The sequence below is a fragment of the Mesoplodon mirus genome (assembly GCF_964341445.2).
Source record: "Mesoplodon mirus genome assembly, chromosome: 3".
Taxonomy (NCBI): Eukaryota; Metazoa; Chordata; class Mammalia; order Artiodactyla; family Ziphiidae; genus Mesoplodon; species Mesoplodon mirus.
In genome coordinates, this window is record NC_138978.1 from 195,078,385 (window position 1) to 195,099,924 (window position 21,540).

Sequence of the window (21,540 nt, forward strand, 5' to 3'; positions counted from 1 at the left end):
TGGCCCAGGGGTGGAGGGGCAGGAAGGGAACGCGGCAGCCTCACCCGGACACCGTGGAGCGGCCAGTCTCTCTGCTCACACCCCTTCCGCGTCCGCGCTGGAGCCTCCCAGAGATTCCCCCCGCCCCCATCTCTGAGCGCGAGGGGCGCCCCGGGTGGGCGAGTGGGTAAATAATTGGCCAGAGGCCAGGCTTCCCGGTTCTCTCTCCGTTCTCCTCCGTTGCCTGACTGCGCCCTGGGTTGCTGGGGCGACGCAGCCCCTCGGGAAGCCGAGACCAGGTAACCGGGCCCCCGTCAAGTCCAGGTGTGGGAGTCTGTCTGTGACCCCGCGAACTCTCGTTTCCCAGGGTTTGAGTTAGTTTTCTCTCGGCTGGACCTCCATCCCCGCCTCCTAGCCAGAGCCGGGCTGCAGAGATACCTCGGGCCCTCGCGCTGACCCGGCCGAGAACGCCACCCTCGAGCGCAGAACGCACCCCAAAGTGTTGGGTTGCTGGCGCCAAGCCCGGGAGCGCAGAGAGGAAAGGGAGGACCGCGAGGGAAAGGCGGGGAGGTGACGGGTGAGCAATCAGTGGCTTAGCCCAGCTCCCTGCAGGAGCTACCGCCCGCTCACCGTCTATGCAGGCACCAGCTGGCAGCAGCGTCTTTGAGGTAGCAGCACCTGGAAGGCCAAGGCCGGATGGAGGCCCGGCAGCCCAGGGCGCGCCGCGGGACTCCAGCCCTCCCGCTGCGCCCAAGGCTCAAGATGCTCCCGGCTTTATGAGGTCCTCCATTCACACCTTCCCTGATTACTGAGAGGCTGGAAGGGCTGAACGCGGCCTCGGAGCTTGTCTCCCTGCACTGGTCCGCGTCCGTGTCCTCTGCCCGCCCCTTTCTCCTCCTCTTCCCGGTCTGGAAGCGTAAATAGAAAATAAAAGACAGGTGGAGGGAGCTGCGGGTCAGAGGTGAGGGATTCGGGTCAATTCCGACGGGGGGGTGGAGAGAGAGAGGGAGAAAGAGAGAGAGAGAGAGAGAGAGAGAGAGAGAGAGAGAGAGGGAGAGGGAGGGAGAGAGAGGGTACCATCCACCCACCCAGACACCGGTTGACTTACTTATTTGGATTAACAGAAGACCCCTTGGCGAGATCTGGGGACTGGCTCGCACCTCTGGCCGCCGCCTCCCGCCCTCCCTCGCCGAGGACCGGGTTCTTGGGCGGGAACGTCTGGACCTCAAGGTAAGATCCCGATGGGGGTTGTCTGGCCGTAGCAGTTTTCCGCTCTCGGTGTGAGCCCGACCGCCCGGCTCCCGGGAGCGCCCCGGGCACCTACCGGAGGCTGCCCGGCTTCCCTCGAGGCCTCTCGGTACCCGAGGCCGCGGAGGGAGGGGCAGGTGGGACGCGCCCCCCGCGGGGTGGGAGGCGCTCGGGGCCCCGGGCCGCACCTCGGAGCTAATGCGCTCGTTTTTCCGCGGTGCAGCCACATCGCTGAGTGACCCACTCCTGCTGTCAGAATGCTGAACGGCACCGCTCTAGAGGCAGGTGAGTTACACGCCAGGCTCTTTCTCTTGCCCTTTCTCTTAGGCCGGAGCACATATTGTGTGCGTGTGTGAGTGTGTGTGTGCACGCGTGTGTGTACGCCTTCAGCGGGTGGGAAGAAGAAGGGTCTGTGTTTGTCTTAGAAATTAAACCGCGAGCCGTAGGCTCTAGGATACATGGTCTCGTTCGGAGTCTGCTGACAGCATTCCTGAAATCCGCGTTCCCTCCTTTTGCTTTTCTCTCTAAGGTCTGAGTTACTCAGGGAGGAGGCGCTGGGGGCGGGGGTCACGGTGCCATTAAGCCGCGAGGTGGCCGGGCGCGAGGGATGCGCTCCGGGTCCTTCGCGGAGCTGCTGGGGGCGTCTCCTCACTGGAAGGAATGGGGCGGGGACGGGGGCAGGAAGACGTCGCTTCTCACCCATTAGGGCTTAACTGGAAACTGGTTTCACCCCCACTGTTGGCTCCATCTGACCCCCGCGTAGCCGTTTCTGAGGGCGATCTCCGCGGACGCGGGGGTGGCGGGGGGCGGGGGAGGCTCTCTTTATTCCTGCGGCTGCTGCGGGCCCGCTGCGCGGCAAACCCCAGGTAAAAGAGCTTCAGATTTCAGAAGCGCCGTCTCCGCCGCCGGCCGGCCGTCCCTTGGAGAAGAACCCAGGGGCGTTGGAGGCAGAGGTTTGAAGGGAGCGCGCAGCGGGCCGGAGGCCTCGCGGAGCTAAGGGGGTGCGTGGACACAGGGCGCACCCGAGGGCAGGGCCCGGCGCGCCGGCCGCGCGGAACGGGCTCCCGGCCGAGGTGCGCAGCGGCCCGGCCGCGGGGCTCCCTCTCCTCGCGCTGGAGCTCGCGCACCCCGGCGCCGCTCAGCCCGTTCCCATCCCGGCTGGGGGGAGGCCGCCCTCCTAGTAGGACTGAATCCGAGGGGCGCCCTGGCGGCGGCACCAGTCTGGATCGGCCACCCTCGGTGTACACACAGTTTCCCTGCGCCCACGGACGGAGAAGGGCTGGCTTGCCTCCGGGCTATGCTCTGGCCTCCTGCCCAGCGCAGACCCCGAGGCATCCAGGGCTTGGGTGCGAGGCTCCAAGCCCCAGGACGGCGCCGACTCCCCCGGGCCCTGGGATGCTCAGGACAGCGCCCAAAGACGGACACCGCTCCAAGAGCTGCACCTTTCAGACCAAGGAGGCGCCTCAACTAGCTTAATTGGGTCAGGCGGAAAGGCGACCTCTGCCCTTTTAAGGGCAAGCTCGGGGCACAGGATCTTGGCCTCCAAAATTCAGGTCTGAAGAGACCTTGAGTCGCTTATTCTCTCAGTCGAGGCAGGGTTTCCCCTTGGGACCCTAAGGGGTCCGTTGCCGCTTGATCAAGCCGCGCGTTCCCTTTGCTTCCCTCTCCACTCCTCTGGGGAGGGAGTGGGGACCCGGGACCAGGCTGCCGCCCTAGCGGAGATTCCGAGGCCCTGACCCTCAATCCCAACTCCTCTGGCCCCGATCCCAGCCGCCCGCTTTCCTCAATGCGGCCGCTGTAAGCGGCTGGGTGGCTGGTGGAGCAGAAAGACAAGAGCGGACGAAGTGGGCTGCGTCGTGACGGAGGGCAGCCCCTGGCCAAGGTTCTGCCGCCCTGCTCCAAACAGAGCTTTGAGTTTAGAGGGGAGACTCGAGATGCCCCTCCGGGCCGCGGGGGTAGGGGTCCCTGCACCTGTCCCATTGAGAGATGCGGGGACTCAGCCCCAGGAAGTGGCGAGTGCGGAGAACTCGAGGGTCGTTCGGCGGGCCCCGGGCCCCAGCAGCTCTTCTGGAGAGAGGAAGGAAGGCAGAGCCACCAAGACGCTCTCCTTAAAGTGCTTTGAGAGTGGTGGGCTGGGGGACACTCTTAGGCCATCTCCCCGAGGCTGCAAGACAAAAAGGTTAGGACATCCCAGGTCACGCGCCCAATTCTTGGAGAAAATATCCTCCGCCCGCATGGGCTTCCTTTTTCAGGAACTGTGAGAGGAGGCAGGGCCGGACCGACGGGGAGCGATTTCCGATGTCCCCAGAACTAAGGAGGACCTCCCGAACTCCAGCAGCCCCCCTGCCCCCCCCCCAGCTCTCTGCAATCTTCCTGCATTGGCTGAGAAGGAAGAATCCTAGCAGTTCTCATCTTTATGGGAAGTAGCAAATCCCACCCGGCGCAGGAACTTGCAACCCGAATTTTATAAGAAAAAGCAGGGATAGCTGGGCTCCAACCTGGAAACTGATGGCAGGAGGTCCTCTGCCCTGCCTGTACCCGATTCACAATGAACAAATCTGTGTGCAGCGGATGAAGGAAGGACCGAAGAGTTGGAGGGCTCACAAGACTTCTGTGCCTGGCTTCCCTGGAGACTTCACAAAGTTCTGGCTTTTTCTTGGAGTTGTTTGTTACGCTCTCACTTAATGAAGTCTCCAAAGTTTCAGCCCTTGCAAGGAGGCAGTGGCGTTCTTGGGTTCTTTGTTGTTTTTGCCGAGCAGGACCCAAATCCAACAATAGCCAAACCCACTTCTGAACATCCACATGGCGGGGGCGGCGGCGGGGGTAGTTAGCCTAGAAACTAGACAAAGCGGGTCCCTGGATTGAGGTCCCATATTTACTTTTTCCTTGGAGCCTCCTTGCGTTAATTGACTGATGTTCTTCTCAAAGACCCCTCCTCTTCCTCCTCCCCCCCCTCCTTGGTCCCAGTCACCGCCCTGTGGGAAGGCAGTCTGCCCCTTTGTGAGAGGACCTGCCGTCTCTGAAAGAACTGCTGCCCCCAGCCCCAGCGTTTGTGCACGTGGGTTTGAAAAGCTCATTGATTTCCATCCAAAGGGGCTAATTACATTACTTACAGTAAATAGCAGCCCTGCTGTCCAGTAGGGTTGCCAAAGTGAGGGGAGGTCTCCAGCTTAGTTCACTTGATTGGCTTCATTTCTGTGTGAAATTGTGTTTTATGAGCTGTATTCTGGCACCCGGAGGACCTTAACAGCGTCCAGTCTGCAAATAACATGATTTTTGACCCAGAGAAAAGAGTAAGGGGGAAGCAGTGGAGTCTTGGGTTTCGTGGTGGAGGTGATTCCAGCAGCTTCAGAAGGCGATGCTTTGGGGCAGGAAGTCAGGATCTGCAGCATTCTTTTCTTCCTTCCTTTCCTTTCTACTCCCTCTCTCATTTCCTTCCTCCTCCATGCTCTTCCTTTCTCCCTTCCTTCCTTCCTTCCCTCCCTCCCTCCCTCTCTTCTTCCCTTTCTCCCTCTATCTTTCTAGATTTGGCCACTGTTCCATGTCGGGCTCCTCCCGAGGGAAGCCAGTGCTCCACCAAGGGATTCCTCCAGGTGTCCGGGACGTGCCGGGGAGAAACGGGCGGTCCCGGAAAGCCGACGGGGCGCGGTGGGAAACAGGCGGCCAGTGGGAGGACGGCGCAGAGCAGAGCGCAGCCCGGGCTTCCTCCTCTCGGCTCAGAGCTGGGTCGGTTCCTGCCGCCCCCGCTCCCCGCTTCGGGCCCCTAGGGGCCTTCTGGTGGTTTGAATGAATCGACAATATCAGAGTATTGTGGACACTTTTTAATGGGGCCGCGGCTCACGGGAACAGAAGGAGACAGAACAATCCTGCCTCTTGTGAGGCGCGGGGCTGCCATTCTGCTTGTCAGCTCTCACCTTCCCCTCCTCCACGGCGAGAAGCCCCCTTCACATCCTCCTAAATGTGTGGCGCGTCCAGATTTACAAGCCCCCAGTCCAGCCGGGGCAGTGGGACGCGCGCCCGGTCCCAGGGGGCGGCGCCAAGTTCCCGCGAGTCCCCGAGTTGCCGCCCACATTGACAAGTTTCATACGGGACACGGGACTCGCCATCGGTTTCCCTCCAAACCTGAACTGGGTGAGAGACTACATCCCCCTGTGGTCACGGTTCAGTTGCACATCACGTCTCCAAGCCCACGGCCTTTCCCCTACACTGATTTGTCAAAGAAAAATCTTTTTGCCAGAAGTAAACTCCAGAAACATAGGCTCTTCTAGCTCCTTTTCGCTTTGGGGGTTGCTTCAGTCCCTGCTGGGGTCGGGAGCCCTTGGGCAGGTGAAGCAACTTGCTTTAAAAAAGTGAATTGAGGAAGAGGGGGTGGGGAGGACAGGAATGTCTGTTCAATATTTACTTATTTGGGGTTCCCATAAGCTGGGGACCAGAAAGTCCACAAGGAGGAAACCTAAAGGTGGGAGCTGACATTCTGCATTTCTTGAGCCAGGGTCTGATCTTGAACTTGGACCAAACAGGCCGGCTCTCTGCCTTCTGCGCCAGGGCGGGGACAATAAGGGCTCCTTTTTCCCTTTAAAACGTGATTGCTGGGAACTCTTGGAAGGGTGTGTGTGTGTGTGTGTGTGTGTGTGTTGGGGGGGAAGTAAATGCCCCCTCCTACTGCCTCCCCCCTACCCCCCCATGTTTGTCCCCACTTGCCCATCACCAGGGGGTTGAGAGGAGTATGACAGGTCTTTGTTGTCTGAATAAAAATCCGTGGCAGCTCCGGGGAGAGAACTCCTCCTACTAAATTATCAAAAATGGGCTGGCTTTAGTCTCTTAACAAATTGGACACAGCTCCGGCGGCAGCAGCAGTCCCCAACCCAACCTACAGGCACTGGGAACTTGCAAGCAGCCAGGGACCGCTGAAAATAGCACTTCTTTTTCTTTCTTTGTGTTCAAAACTATTTTCTTTCTTCACCAGATTTTGTTTTTCTCCCCCCGCTGCAGTTGTTTCCCATTAGTAACTCGATCTCTCAGCGCAGTAAGATTCGCCTGCCTTCTTCGCCTCCTTTCCCCTCCGCCCGTGTTTGTTTGTTTCTGCACATCTCCTTCAGGGAGCCGCTGGGGCTTTTCCTCCCCCCTTCTTCTCTTTTCCTTGCCGAGCAGACCAATTTCCACTCCGTCTGCCTCTTTCTTCTCCCCTCTCGCCCCCTCGCCCTCTGTCCCCGAGCGTCTCCGCAGCCCCCCATCGCGCCGCCTCTGCGGTCCCTGCTTCTCCTTCCCTCGGATGAGCTGAGAGCCCCGGGCGTGTGTATATGGAAATAGTGGGGTGCCGAGCAGAAGACAACTCGTGTCCTTTCCGCCCCCCAGCCATGCTCTTCCACGGGATCTCCGGAGGCCACATCCAAGGCATCATGGAGGAGATGGAGCGCAGATCCAAGACCGAGGCCCGCCTGGCCAAAGGCGCCCAGCTCAACGGCCGCGACGCGGTAAGGAAGGGCCGGCGGCGGCGGCGGGAGCCAGGCGCCCGTGCGCGCGCGGGCAGCCGAGCCGAGCCTCCCCGGCGGCCGACCGAGGATGGCGGCTCGTGGGGGCGTCCGCTCCAGGTTGGCGGGTGGCTTACCTCTGGTCCGCCTGGCTGCAGGGTAAGAAAGGGCTCTTTTCCGATTTGAATTGTCTACGCTCCTGACACCCCGAGCTCGCTCCCCTCTGCCGCAGCTGGTCCCGGGAAAGCAGGGAGAACCGGGCGCGAAAGGATGGGGACGTCCTCTCCTCCGGACCTCAGATTCCCGGGCCCCTCCCCGGCGAGGATCGGCGGCAAGAGGGCGAGCTGGTGCGGGCCACGGGCTGCCGGCGCGCGGCCGAGCGTCCGGGACGAGCTGAAGCCTGGTGACTCTAGTCCCTGGGTCTGGTGACCGGACATTTGGAGCGGACTAGAACGCGACTGGGCTCCCTCCAGCTCTCCGGATGCTCGGAACGTGGAACCTTCAAACCCCGCGAGTTTCGGGGTCTCTGGCAGCTCGTCTGGGCCCTTTGAGTGAGACAGGACTGCTCTCAGCTCTCGGGCCGGGAGGGTATGGTGTGCAGGGAACTCTAATAGAAAATCCGGAGGAGCGGGGCACCTAGCCCATGAGCGAGAACTTTCCAACCCTTAAACGCTGTGATCGACCACCTCTGTCGATTACATACGTAGGATAAAAGTCATGCCAGCTTAATAAAGAAAACCAATGAATAATCTATGTGCTCGCCTTTCCCACTTACGAGCCGGAGGGGGGAAACTACGAAAGTCTCCGGAAATGATTTCAGCCGAGCATAGCTGTGTAGATCCTCAGGCATCACACTGGGAATTGTGGCTCAAACTAAGTCGGTAGACTGCCCTGGGCAGGTCAGCGGTATTTTGGATCCACCAAGTAGCCGCGTTGGTGGATGTTTCTACATTTGCAAAATGAATTCAGTGCAGGCCCTTGTCTGAATAAAGGGCGAAACTTTACTTTTCCAGGCCCGCCAGAGTTTAGTGGGGAAGTCCAACCCATTTCTGCTAGTCCTGACGGAAATGTACAGCGGTTAACTTTTATTTTTCCCCCTTTTGTGGCTACCCTGTTTAAAAACAAAAAGCAGTAATCCAAACCCGAATTTCACAGCGGGGCTGTGCTTGTTAAGGCGAGGTGTCCCCATCCTTGCTGTGTCGTGGGGACGCAGGCAGGAAGCTTAATTTGGGCATTAAGATTTTCAGGACAAAGATCTCCTGGGTATGTTGATGCCAGGGAAAGAGGGCCCGTGCAGAGGGGATCGGATAACGGACCCTCCCCGGGAACAGGCATGGTACACCCTTACTAGGGAAAGGACCAATAACCCTGAAGATTGGAGAACAGCAAGATCTGACAAATACATCCTGATCAAAACAATGTCGACCAAATTATGAGCACCAGTATAAAAACCTCTCCCTTCCTTTTAATTTCAACGTTGCTTATAAGGATTTAGAGAAATAGCAATGTAATAATATTTGTTGAAAAAACAATATGTGCTTGTTCAGATCGCCTTTCCATTCTCCAATAACAATTTCCGTTGTTTTATTTCGTGCGCATCGGAGCCCACAATTTTTAACTTTTAATTATTCGAGTTTGGAAACATCCACCAAACTATAGTCCGTGCGCTCCTAGCCCTTTCGAAAAAGGCTCTAGGTGGCCGGCGCGTGTTTTTAGGTTAAAAGTCCGGGAAGGACGCGGACGCCGCGTTCAGGCGGACGCAGTAGAAAGGGTGCGAGTCGCAGAGGGAAAAACTGCAAATGTTCCTCCGACGTTTGCCTTTGCGCAGGGACCCCTGACCTTGCGGCGCTCGCCGAGGCCGAGGGCTGGCGCCGCGAAGCGTACCCGCGTGGGTCGGCCCCGCGCGCCCTCCTGACGCCGCGCGCGCTTCTTTGCAGGGGATGCCTCCGTTGAGCCCTGAGAAGCCCGCCCTGTGCGCCGGCTGCGGGGGCAAGATCGCCGACAGGTACTACCTGCTGGCCGTGGACAAGCAGTGGCACCTGAGGTGCCTGAAATGCTGTGAATGTAAGCTGGCCCTCGAGTCCGAGCTCACCTGCTTCGCCAAGGACGGTAGCATTTACTGCAAGGAGGACTACTACAGGTATCCCCACCCCTGTCCCTTACGCCCTGGCACACCTGGAGGGGTCATCTGCCCGAGCCCCGGAGTCCCCTCCCTGTCCCCAGCCTTTGGTCCCTTGGGGGTACTCTTACCAGTGCCCAGACCAGGGAAGCCCACCGCGTGCGCCTTCAAGCTGCAGCATCCCCATCCCCGCCCGGCGCGCGAGGAGGGTGCGCGCGGATGGGGGCACCCAAGGTCCAGAGCGTGATCAGCGACGATCCCGCTCAGGGGGCCCTGGGCAGCTCGGCCGAGGGAACTGGGCAAATCTCGGAAGGGTAAATGAACGTTTCTCGGTCCACCGAGACGAAAGCTGTTTTTTTTTTTGTTTGTTTGTTTGTTTTTTCCATTTACTACGAACTGAGCAAGGCCCGTGCCTTGGAACTCAACTGGTGGCCGGGGCAGCAGCAACTGGTGTCAGGTTTTCGCGAGGAGGGGGGCGGGAGCTCACGTAAAGGACCATGAAAAGGAGTGATCGCTGTTGCCGAAACCCAGGCCTCTCAGTTCCGAGATGCCTTTCCCGCTGGTTGGAACCTGCCCGCCAGCCTCGAGAGACGCCGGAGAGTCAAGTCGCCGGCAGCTTGTTTAATTGATTCTCCCCAGTTCTGCTTTTGGAATGGGGACGCGAGCGTTGTGCAGGGACTCGGCTCCGCGCTCGGCTGAGGCGAGAAAAATGGTTAAAAATGAATTAGCTTCCCTCCGCAAAACTGTCCTTTTTCTTCCAGGGCAGTGTCTGAATGCTTTCAGGCACGCTCACGCTTCCATAAATAGTAACACCCTTCGTGTGTATGTTTTGTAATCGAGGAAACGTTTTCACTTGATATCACAATGTAATATTCTTAACATAGTGTTGTGAGTTAGCCAGTGCAGGGTTTGTTTTTGGTTTTTTAAATTTTCACTTTACAGAGAAGAAAACGGAGGATCAGTTACCCGATTCTTCTGAATTTAATGCAAGGGTTCTTTGTCTTGTTCACCAGAGCAAGTCAATGAGCAAATAAAATTAATGTCCAAGTGGGCGCGGGTCCTCCCCTCCCGGACCCCTCCCAGGTCTCAGTCTTGGGCCACTGCTGACCATGCCCCAGGTGTCACAGTGGGAGGTGGCCCTGCCTTTGCCTCCACCAGCGCCCTGACTCGACTGTTTCCTTCCAGAAGGTTCTCTGTGCAGAGATGTGCCCGCTGCCACCTTGGCATCTCCGCCTCCGAGATGGTCATGCGCGCCCGAGACTCCGTCTACCACCTGAGCTGTTTCACCTGCTCCACCTGCAACAAGACCCTGACCACGGGCGATCATTTTGGCATGAAAGACAGCCTGGTGTACTGCCGCGCCCACTTCGAGACCCTCTTGCAAGGGGAGTATCCACCTCAGCTGAGCTACACCGAGCTGGCGGCCAAGAGCGGTGGCTTGGCCCTGCCTTACTTCAACGGCGCTGGCACCGTGCAGAAGGGGCGGCCCCGGAAGCGGAAGAGCCCCGCGCTGGGGGTGGACATCGTCAGTTACAACTCAGGTGGGCGCCCAGCCCCTCCCCAGTGCCCCTGTAGCCCTAACCTCCTCTGCTCAGAGGAGAATTCCATCCAGCGCCTTCCCGTCCAAGACCTGGCGGCAAGACGGTGCTTTCCTTAGCACGACCCTTTTCTCACCACAGCTCCCTTTCACTCAGAAAGAAGGGAGAGGTGGAGAGAGGGAAAGAGGGAGAGAAGAGGGGGAACAGGTGAGAGAGACCTTTCCGTCGTTTGGGGCAGAAAACGCATTCATAAGGCTGCAATGGCTTCCCCCAAACAGGCTGAGCCAAATCTTTGTTGCCCATTAGTAAATGAGCCCATTAGTTTCTGGCTCCCAGTTGGAGCAAAACAGCCCCAGGGCAGTTCCTGAGTGGAGGCCAAATTATAGATCCTGGAGGAGGTTTCCCTAAATACTAAAAAAGAAAAAAGAAAAGAAGTCTTCAGAGCCCAACCCCAGTCTGTCTAGAGAGGGCAGAGGCTGTGGTCACCAGGCCAGAGTTAATCAGGGAAACATTGGCAAGAGTGTTGAAAAACCAAGTCCCTGATCTTGGTGAAAAGCAGCTGTAGGGGCGGGAGTCCCTGTCCACAGCTGAGCGGGCCTGCTCCTCCCCTGGGTCAGGGGACCCAGCCAGCCAGCCCCTTCCCTGTGGGATAAACCATCCAGACCCCCAGACCGCCCTGGAGACTGGAAGAACCTCCAGGTCAGGCCCTCTGAGGAGGCTTCGTGGAGTCCCAGGCTGCTCATCTGTCCTCCTCAGGCTTTCTCTCTTAATTCAAAACAAAATGCAGGCAACAGGCCAGAGAGCACGCTCTCCTCCTTGCTTTGGGAGGCGCACGCGTTATCATTCATCAATCTCTCTCACTCACCAGTTTCTCATTGTTGGTAGCCCGCCCTCACCTGCCATCCCCCAGGTGAGGATGATGACAGGCCCTGAGGACCACAATCTAACTCCAAGAGGGATGGAAGCTCTTCCGGTGAGTCCCAGCCACTGGAAAAGAGGTTCCAGAAAGCTCTAGAATAACTTTGGGGCCACCTAAGGGTTGGTTTAGCTGCTCTGACTCCCTGTCCCCTGGCCTGGCCCCAGATGGAAACCTCAGCAGGCAGGAGACTCAGGCCAGGGGAGTCCATTCTATTGGGAAGGACCTTGGGGATCTCATGGTGGCAACCCCTGTCTGTTACCATGAGCACCCAGATTCCAGCCAAAGGGTGGGCGCCCCAGAGCATGGATCTTGCCTGTTTTTCTCTTCCAGTTCCCACGTGCCTGGTGTGGTGTGTGAGCCACTGTGGCTCAATGGTAAAGGGACACTGTCCCGTCAGATAAGTGACTTGCCCAGGGTCACACAGCCAGTGTGTGCTAGAGGAATCCAGAGTCCTGCTCAGGCCCACAGCTTTCAGGGTCCCCGCAGGCTGAGTGGGCTCTGCCCGGCTCTCTCCTTGGCTCCCTCCTGGTTCTCCGGAGGTTTTCTCAGAAAAGGCGCAGCGGGTGGTGTCCCAAGGAGCGGGGACCCAGCGTGACTGTACTGGTCCCAGGGGGTTCAAGCCGGGGTCACTGGGCAGAGGCGGAGGGCCGGCTGCCGGCTGAGACCCTGACCGGATGGGTTGGTGTCGCTCAGCGGGCGCACCCGCGGGTTTTGCCAACCCCCCGCCGGAGGTCGGGCTGCACACTGCTCTTGCTGTGCCCGAGGCTGGGGCTCTGGTTTGGGGCCACGGTGCCCAGCGCGCTTACTTGGGCTCCTTTGATGCGTGGTCCCCGGGGCAGGCTGGGCAGGGCACTAATTGTTCTCTGTTAATAGAAGGTGACATCGGAATCTCCAGCCACAGACCAAGGCCCTAATGCCCTAATTAGAGTGAGAGAGATTGACAGAGAGAGAGAGAGAGAAAGAAAATAGCCAGGCTTTTGGAGAGAGGGAAGCCCTCAGCCCAGAGAAGGTCCAGAAGTGTGGGGAGGAGATTTCTAGCCAAAGGTGGCAAGCCTGGGTTTTCGCTTGTTTGTTTAACCTAATTAGCTACGTTTGATTTCGCCTTGATCTTACTTTATGTGAGAAAGAGCCACAGAGCTTTAGGGTCAAGAAAATTGTGCTTCTCCAAGCAGACCTAGAGTACACGTTTATTTCTTAGCAAGAACGAAAATCTCTTTCCACTTAGGCCTTTAGTTTGCAAATTAGCGCTGCTACAAGGTTATGGAGAAAGTTGATGCTCTTATTCATTAAGGAGGGAAAGGTAAGGGAGGGGCCTCCCTGACCCCAGGGAGTTTGTAGATCACACCACTGCAGAGCCCCTTCATTTAACATCCACCTCCTCCCTTCTGGACTTTTCCCAGATACGAGCAAATGGCATATAGTTAAGACCAGGTGAAAATAATCTAGAGAAATTGGGTTAAAGGTGCCTGACCCGAAATCAATCTGCCATTAAAAAAAAGTTTATGAATCCAATGCCAGTTTGTTATTACAAGACTAGCCAAAGAAACACTTCAGTGCATTTAAAACACGTTAAAGGGCAGACAGTAAAATGGACCCGCAGTTTTAGCTCATTATTTTAGCTTTCTTTAGAGCCATCTCTGCTTAAGTGTAAATTAATCTCAGAAAAGACTAATGTTGATACTAAACACATCTAATTTATACATTGATATATTTTCAAACACATGTACACAGAATATGTTTATGATTCAGACTTCCAGAGATGGGAAGCTTGGCAAAGATCAGTAAGTGCTCGACATAAGGCAAATAAATGCCTTTTCATGAGACTCTTCCTGATTTGGTTTATAGCTCTTTGTGCAGATATCAGGCAGATATTTTAGAAAGAGACCTGGAAAATTTATCTGGGATGCTGGATTGATGTGCAGCCCTCCAGGGTGAGAGGAGGATTTCGTCTAGGGCAGGCAGCTCTTGTTTGGGTAATTTAACATTAATTGAGAGACTACATTTTTGCCACTTCGCGAAATCTCCCTCCTTAGGGTCTTTCTTGGCTTCCAAACTACAAAAACTGCCTGCAGTCGTTAAATTTGCCTGGCACTGACCCCTAGTGGTCTCTCAGGGATCAGTTCTCAGAAGGTTACACACCTGCAGAATAGAAACACTTCAGGATAGGGGACCATTCCATAAGTGACTGCAGAATAAAATATTTAGATCTTCTCATTAACTTTATAGTGCCAGATGTGTACTTACAGGTGTATGTTTAAGACAGTTTTAAGAGATTTATCATCTCATCTCATAATTCGGGGGGAAGAAAACCCCTGTAGCTTTAAAAGTAGACCCTGGGGAAATGCAATCACTTGCAAGTTTATGTAAGGCATTCATAGTGAAACACAAGTAATTTAGGCCAATGCACTGCGTTACTCTGTAGATGACATAGATTGCTCTATTAGTTCACGTAATATAACTGATCACACAGTTTATCTGTTTATATTAATACCAGTTTAATAAAGAGCTAACTTAATCTTTTTGCACAGTGAATTGTATTCTATGTGAAAACAAATCCCATAATTGTGTTTAATACACTATAATTCTCTGCTGAGTTCTTAATCAGCAATAATGGATATAGAATGCATATTCAGAGAAGCAATTTTATCAAACCTGTCTATAATTCTTTTCATAAACTTCATTTTTTATTTTTAAATTAATTAATTTATTTTATTTATCTTTGGCTTCATTGGGTCTTCATTGCTGCACGCAGGCTTTCTCTAGTTGCGGCGAGCCTGGGCCACTCTTCATTGCAGTGCACGGGCCTCTCACTGTGGTGGCCTCTCATTGAGGAGCACGGGCTCTAGGCGCACGGGCCTCGGTAGGTGTGCCACGCAGGCTCAGTAGTTGTGGCTCGCAGGCTCTAGAGCGCAGGCTCAGCAGTTGTGGCGCCCAGGCTCCGTTGCTCCACGGCATGTGGGATCCTCCCGGATCAGGGCTCGAACCCGTGTCCCCCGCACTGTTAGGCAGGCCCCCAACCACTGCGCCACCAGGAAAGCCCTAAACTTCATTTTAAAGACTAATGAGTATATAGTTAGGTTAGGAATCAAACCCATTTCTAAGAAATAACAACTTGGGCGGGGGTGGGTGGCTAAGGGCATTACTTAAGTACCAAGTTAAGTCTTCTACCTCAAGTGTAATATTCCATTTAATGTGCTATTCAGGAAGGGTTACACATCACTCACCTATGACAGAATTGAAATCTTACTTGAAGAAGCCTCCAATGACTAAGGTGTGCCTCTTTGACTGTTTTGGTGTGGCTTCATTTATAATCTGGTTGTGAAATATAGCTCAGTTTACTGGAGATAAGTATAGTTTTATAGTAGGTCATGAGATGCTGTTTCATCCATTTGAGGATACAAAAGTGCAATTCTGTAGAATATTTGAACTTGACATCTCTCCCCGGGGATGCAATAGGATAAAATGTAAAGCATATTCTCTCTCTTATTTCTGGGTACAGGTTACCCTTTCTGGTGGAGTTTAAGGAGCCTCTGTTCAACCTTTGGCTGTATATATCTAACTTGCATTCCATTTCAAGTTGATTTGACTTTGCATTTATAGTCACTTGTGGTTTTATGGATGAACAAAGATGCAAAATCTTGATCGAATGCTCGATGAGCTCCTGGCCCTGTGCATGACTTAGAGGACCCAATGATGAAATGATAGAGTCTTTCTCTCCATGAACTCAACTGCCCTTTTGCCAAGTGTGCCCTCTTTATGGATCTCATGGAAATATGAACAAAGGGGACATTAGTCCACGCCTAGTCTTGTTACATTAGGGAGAATTTCTTAAAAGGATTTTGTGATGCAGCTGACTCTTGTTGATGACTATAAAACTACTGGGTTTCTGTATATATACTGATCTACCAAAAGTGTTTTTTAAAAAGTAATTGTAACCAGAGCATAGCAGGCAAATACTATTTTCTCAAGCAGAATGAAAGAGATGATAGCAAGAGATGTCTCACTTCCTTCAAGATTCAGGTTTCTCGCCCCCATCTCCCCCCAGAGAAACGACCAGGTTGACTTTAGATGTTCTATTATAATGCACTAACATGCAGGATGATCAGTCTGAATGTATATGAGATAAACATCTGAAGTAAGGTTTAAAGGGGAAAAAAAACCCGGCCATGCCCTTTAAGTTGCGAAGTTGGCTGAATCAGTAAATATTTAGCAAAATGTTTTCATTTTGTAGTCATATTTCTTATGCAGAGCCAGTAGGTTATTGGAAATGACCTCTTAAATGCACATCTTTACATCCTGGGGATAAGGACTTTGAGGCTTGTTTCAAAGGCTGGGTTGCTTTGCCCTCAGTGCTGAGGGAGCTGTGCAAGGGGGGTTGTGATGCCACGCTCCTTCTGCCCTGCCGGCCAGGGGCACAGCTCAACCCCCCTCCGTACCACGTGCCAGAGCAGACGGGGCCACAATCTGAGCGGGACGTCAGAGCCTCTGAACTGGGAGCTGTGGGGTGCGCTGCAGGCATGAACCGAGGGAAGAAAAGTCTGCGCTCATTCTCTTTCAGAAATATTTACTAAAATAGCTCCAAGGGAAAACGATTTTCATCCTGGTTAGCCCTACGCTAAGCAGTTATAGCTAAAAGCCCTCAAAAATAATATTCCTACAGTTACATAAGAATCCTGCAAATTTTTATTTTCTAACTTCTCTCCCTTGTCCAGCCACTTTTTAACTTTTTTTGGAAACGTTCTAGGATGAGCAGAAAAGGCTAAAAATTGGAACACAGATTCTTCCTTCATTGGGGGGCTCTCCGAGACCTTCAGATGTGAGAGAGCTGAAATTACTCGCTTGCATATCTTTCATGCCTTCAGAGAATACACCTCATCTCACAAATACAGACAAAACGTGGAGTCTCTAAAAACTGTGTGTGGAGCGGCAGTGTGCTGATACACATAAATATAGTAGAAAAGGGTTTTTTCCTTTTCCCTCTTGGAGAATATTTCTCTCCCTCCCACACTTACAGCTTATTCATCTTTTCAAGGTTTTCTAGCAACCATTAAGCCGAAGAGGGGATCTATCTAATATTTTTCTACTACCTAAACTTCGGGTGTGTCCACATGAACAGACTAGTTTGGAGGTCGTGGGCAATTGACCTCTTTCTTTTGTCTGGCTCCCACTCATAATTGGGTCGACAGCTTTTTCCACTGTTGTTGTTGTGTCGTGACATTATCATGCCACCTGCCATCTTCTCAGCTAACGCAGGACTTTCCACTGAGCCCCTGTTTGTCCACTGTGACTGCAACAGGTTGTAACGAGAATGAGGCCGACCATCTGGACCGGGATCAGCAGCCTTACCCGCCCTCGCAGAAGACCAAGCGCATGCGCACCTCCTTCAAGCATCACCAGCTCCGGACCATGAAATCCTACTTTGCCATCAACCACAACCCAGATGCCAAGGACCTCAAGCAGCTTGCTCAGAAAACAGGCCTGACCAAAAGAGTTTTGCAGGTAAGAAACCTCCATCGTTGGCTGTGTATACATCTTCCCCTTGCAGTAAAAATAGTTCTCTTCCCTGTTTGGAGTGATACGGCTATTTCCTGTACTGCTTCTTATTAGTCTACCTTAGTTACCTCCCTAGAGGGTACTGAGAGGTACCCTCTCAGGTAACTCCCTCAGTTACTCTAGGTAACTCCCTAGAGAGTGTACTGAGATTTTGCAGGGGCTTTCCGGAGACTGCCCAAAGAGAGACGCAGGGTCTTCTAAGATGCAGCCACATTCTCCCTGCAGATGGAGAGACGGGTGCACCAAAGCCAGTTCAGCTTGCCTAGCTGCTCTGCAAACGCGGGTGACGTTATCTGCGCAAGCTGTGGCTTTGGAGACTTAATGTTCACATTAGGGCCAGTGCACAGACTTGGCGGGGGGGACCTGCTGGCGCTGTCTTACTTCAGCACACTCTTGGCAGCCTCACTACCTGTTGTGAGCTTCCAAATTCAAGACGACCCTTTTTGTCAACTCCTGAAAAGCCACAAGTATGGTTAGTGTCTCAGCAACCACTTGGAGAAAGTATTTTCCCATTTTAACCAACCATATTTCACAACTAAATACCGGGAGTGAGATCTGCTGTCCAACTGCTTTCCTAAACTCATCATGGTAAGAATATGTAGCTAGAGACATGATAGCGGGTTGCTGTGGGTCACCTGTGATGCTCTTACACTTTTCAGTGACAAATAGCAGGCATTTAAAATTCCACCCACCAGTTTCCGGTTGCTTGGAGTCTGTGGCCCTCGGGGTTTTTCCTATGCAAGGAATACTTGCCATGTGTCAGACTCAAGAATAGGCTGAAATCTGTTTCAATGATGTTCATTTCATGCGAGTGATTCTTACTTTGTGAACCATTCCCCGACCTCTCCTGCCCTCATTCTCAAAAAGACAGTAGCTGAGGAATCAGGGTGTGTTTCCCCCTCTTCATCTCTGTGCCTTCATTTCCCCACGGTATCTCCACTTAAGCATCCGTAGCCCCCAAGCGGCAGTTGTTAATGCTGGGGCGGGGGCACACGTGCTGCTCAGAGGGTGTCCGTAGTCGTACTGGAATTACTCTGTTTTAAAAGAAAGCAAAAAACAAAACAAAACAAAACAAAAAAACAAAAGGCCCTTCTTTCCCAAGAAAAATAAACAATTATATTTAAAAGAGAAACATATCCAAAAAAAAAAGAAAAAAGAAAAAGAAAAAGAATAAAAGGAAAGAGAGAGAGAAAAAAAGAAGTATAAAAATAAACATCGGTAAAGAAATCCATTGGGATTGGTTTGCAGGTTTGGTTCCAAAACGCACGAGCCAAATTCAGAAGGAACCTTTTGCGGCAGGAGAATGGGGGTGTTGATAAAGCTGATGGCACGTCGCTTCCGGCCCCGCCCTCAGCAGACAGCGGCGCGCTCAGTCCACCCGGCACTGCGACCACTTTAACAGACCTGACCAATCCCACTATCACTGTAGTGACAGCCGTGACCTCTAACATGGACAGCCACGAATCCGGAAGCCCCTCGCAAACTACCTTAACGAACCTTTTCTAACATTGGTTTTTTTTTTTTTAATTCTTCCTCTTCTTTTTATTATTATTCTAATGATTATTTTATTATTTACAAGACTTTTTTTTTTTTTTTCCCTAACCCACAAGATACTTGGGAAATAAAAACAACAGCTTGGTGTGTAGCCTCTGCAGCCACTTGGCAAATGAGTTTACAGTATTGTCTCCTTTACAAAGTGTATTTTTTTTTTGTCTACAAAGTGTATTTGGATTTAAAAAAAATTAATTAGATCTTTCAGTCGGTAAGGGGAGTTTGGGAATCATTCTAATAAGTGCCTCTTAAAATTGTATGTTACTTATTTCCAGAATCTCGAAGAAAAAAAAAAAGAGTGGTATTATGATGGGCAAATAATCATATTCCCGGTTATATAATTAGGTTAATAAAGAATCAGATAATTAATTAAAATTATTTTTTTAATCTTGCAATTGTACGTGTACTTACGGAATTTTGAAAACTTCATATTGTCTTTTTTTTTAATTTTAAAATGGAAAAAACATGTTTTGATTATTCCTTTTTTTTTTTTTTTTTTTACAAATGAGGAATATGATTAAACAGCATTAAGGATAGCAAATCTAAATATTAAAGATTAATTAGGTGGGAAATCTAACCAGGAATGTGACTCTTTTTTCCTCTTAGGGTGTACATCCCAACAAAACTTTCTTATTAGTTAGTTATTGCTTTTCAACATTTGAAAAATACTTAAACCTCCTGTGTATCCATGAAAATTCCAAACAGAATTTGAAATTCTATACTTTTAACCTCCTCAAGCGAAAAATGATAGTTATAAAACCATTCTTTCTAAATGATTTTTTTCCCAGGGAAAATGGAAATAAGCAAAATATAATTTTTTAAGAAGTTAAAAAAATCAGTATAATTTAATCAATAGCTCTTAATTGGCTTCAGCTGTACCATGATATTGTATCTGGCATTCTATACAAATAATGTTTTAAAAAAAACAACTTAGTAACATGCTAGCAATGAGAATTCTTTGGTTTTGTTTTGCTTCATTTTACTTTAGCACAGGTTGATGTATTTGTCAGAAAAAAAAATTTCTGACATTAGAGATTTGAGGTTCTTAGTTTTAAAGTAGATAAACTCAGAAGCCTTGTGGATGCTGATCTGAATATATTTCCTAGTTTACAGTAGCATTTTTTTTCTTTTAATTTAAGCTAAAATCTTAATGGTCTGGGCAGTGGTGAATGTTCATCTATATGCTTCTGTTGTAGTTAAATACCAATTAGATTGTGGATTTCCTAAAAAAAAATAAAAATAAAAAAGAAGTCAAGATATATGTCTTGCTTTAGTGGATTGTTAAGAATAACTTTGCACATGTTCTCCACTTTTTGGACCCCTTAAATCTCCTCTGGTGGTCGAAGTGGCTATTTAATAGATTTTAAAGGTGTCCTTCTGGCTGTATAAATGTGTGGTTACATATTGACAGTTCACTGCCCACATTAAAGTGCATTATTGTAACTTTTGCTCAGGGTCTTTAGAAAATTAGCACAGAAAGTAGCTTATTTTTTAAAAAAAAGATGATGGAAGATAACACTGTAACAGAAGAAGGTGTGATTGCCATTATATATTTAGCAAGTGTGGTTATCATCTTATATGGAGCTTAAATCTTGACTTTTCATATTTCTATTACATTTTGGGCATTTACCACTAACCAGACCAAACAACCTTGGTAAGGCTGAGATCTTATTAATACACTTTTACAGGTAAAATATTGATACTTATAAATTTTGTTCTTTGACAGAACAATATATGGTACTATAGATCTACTTTATTAAGTAGACTAATTATAACTCAGTTCTCCTATGTGCCTTATGAGATAACTTGGAAGTAAGTTTGTGAAAAATCAGGATATATGTGTTGTTTGTTAAATTAACTGTTTTAAGCCCTTTTGACACCTCACTAGTTTTGTACTGTTTTACCTCTTATTTCTGAAACTCTTTTTATGGTGTATCCTGTTAGAGGGGACAAACATGTCATAGAAAGCAGTTGTGCACTCTTTCCAATATAGTTGATAAATTCAATAATCTTATATATTGAGCTTCGTGTTTATAGTACAGTAAGTGGTCTAGCAAAATTGTCCATGTTTCTTTGTTTATTGATAAATGCATTGTATAGAAACTATTTCCCCTAAATATTTATGGACCAAACAATTGTGATATATCCTATTAAATTTGTGTGAATAAACGATTTTGAATCTAAGGAGTTTTATTTCCCATTAGTTTTACTTAAGGCTTAACTGTTCTAGCGTGTTTTCGATTGTCTATTTGTAAAAGCTATTAAAATGGTAATATGAAAAATTTTAGATATGCAAACATACAAATAGCTTTTAGATTTCCAAACTTCTGATTCATTTTAAATTACCATTGCATATGCAGTGTAATTCAACTTAGAATTACCTTTAAATATATTTTTTCCTACAATAAAAGTAATGCCCCACTGATTTGACTCAGCCTGATTTTTAGAATTAAAAAAAAGACAATTAGCAGATAAAGTAATTGCATGAAAAGAAACCTTAAATATGATTAAGTTTAATGTTAGGTCTATTGAGCACAAATGGATATTTGTAAATCTAAATAGAAATTGCAGACCCCTAAAAGCCAAGTTGCTCTGTAGTTAATAAATTGTCACTATGATTTTTTTCAGGGAGAACAAATCTTGGGGCATTACAGCCAAACATCCCGACGTTTGAAAATTCCCTAAAGTATTAAAAGAAGGGGAAAAGTTTGATCGGAAATCCACTGCAGTGAAGACAAAGACAATATTAGGTTATATGATAATCATACATTTAAAAATCTATTGAGCCAAAAAAAGAGAGACAGAGAGAGAGAGAGAGAGAGAAAGAAAGAGAGAGAGAGAGAGAGAGAGAGAGAGACCGGGAGACTTAAATGTCATTTACTGAATGTTAACAAAACTTCTGTTCTTTATGATGTCTAACACAAATGGAGGCTTAAAATTATATGGTTTTAAACAAAATTAGATAAATCGTGTATAAATCAGAGCAACCAGGCAGTAATATGCCCACCCCATATTTGAAGAAAATTATTGAATAAAAAAATCCCACACATTTGTCAAGCACAGTAGTTGTAAAATAAAATCCAAAAACATTCATTTCACCTGCTTGCTAATGTGTATTAGTCCTATCTGTTCATGGCATTTTCCAATTGTAAATTCAAAGAA

At 50.1% G+C, this 21,540-nt stretch overlaps 1 protein-coding gene across 4 annotated transcripts; it reads left to right on the forward strand.

The window, feature by feature from the left end:
* Positions 1-1,484: 1,484 nt before the first annotated feature.
* Positions 1,485-21,063, forward strand: LHX9 (LIM homeobox 9; the record flags this gene model as incomplete). Of its 4 annotated transcripts, none has more annotated exons than XM_082615255.1 (6): positions 1,485-1,512; positions 6,583-6,701; positions 8,636-8,838; positions 10,003-10,358; positions 16,571-16,773; positions 21,007-21,063. In XM_082615255.1, 6 exons carry the CDS (start codon positions 1,485-1,487, stop codon positions 21,061-21,063), a joined length of 966 nt encoding a protein of 321 aa, XP_082471381.1. The 4 variants fall into 4 exon arrangements, with proteins under 4 accessions (XP_082471381.1, XP_082471379.1, XP_082471380.1 ...); XM_082615253.1 differs by lacking the exon at positions 21,007-21,063 and adding an exon at positions 18,076-18,591; XM_082615254.1 differs by lacking the exon at positions 1,485-1,512 and having other exon boundaries at positions 6,528-6,701.
* Positions 21,064-21,540: the final 477 nt, after the last annotated feature.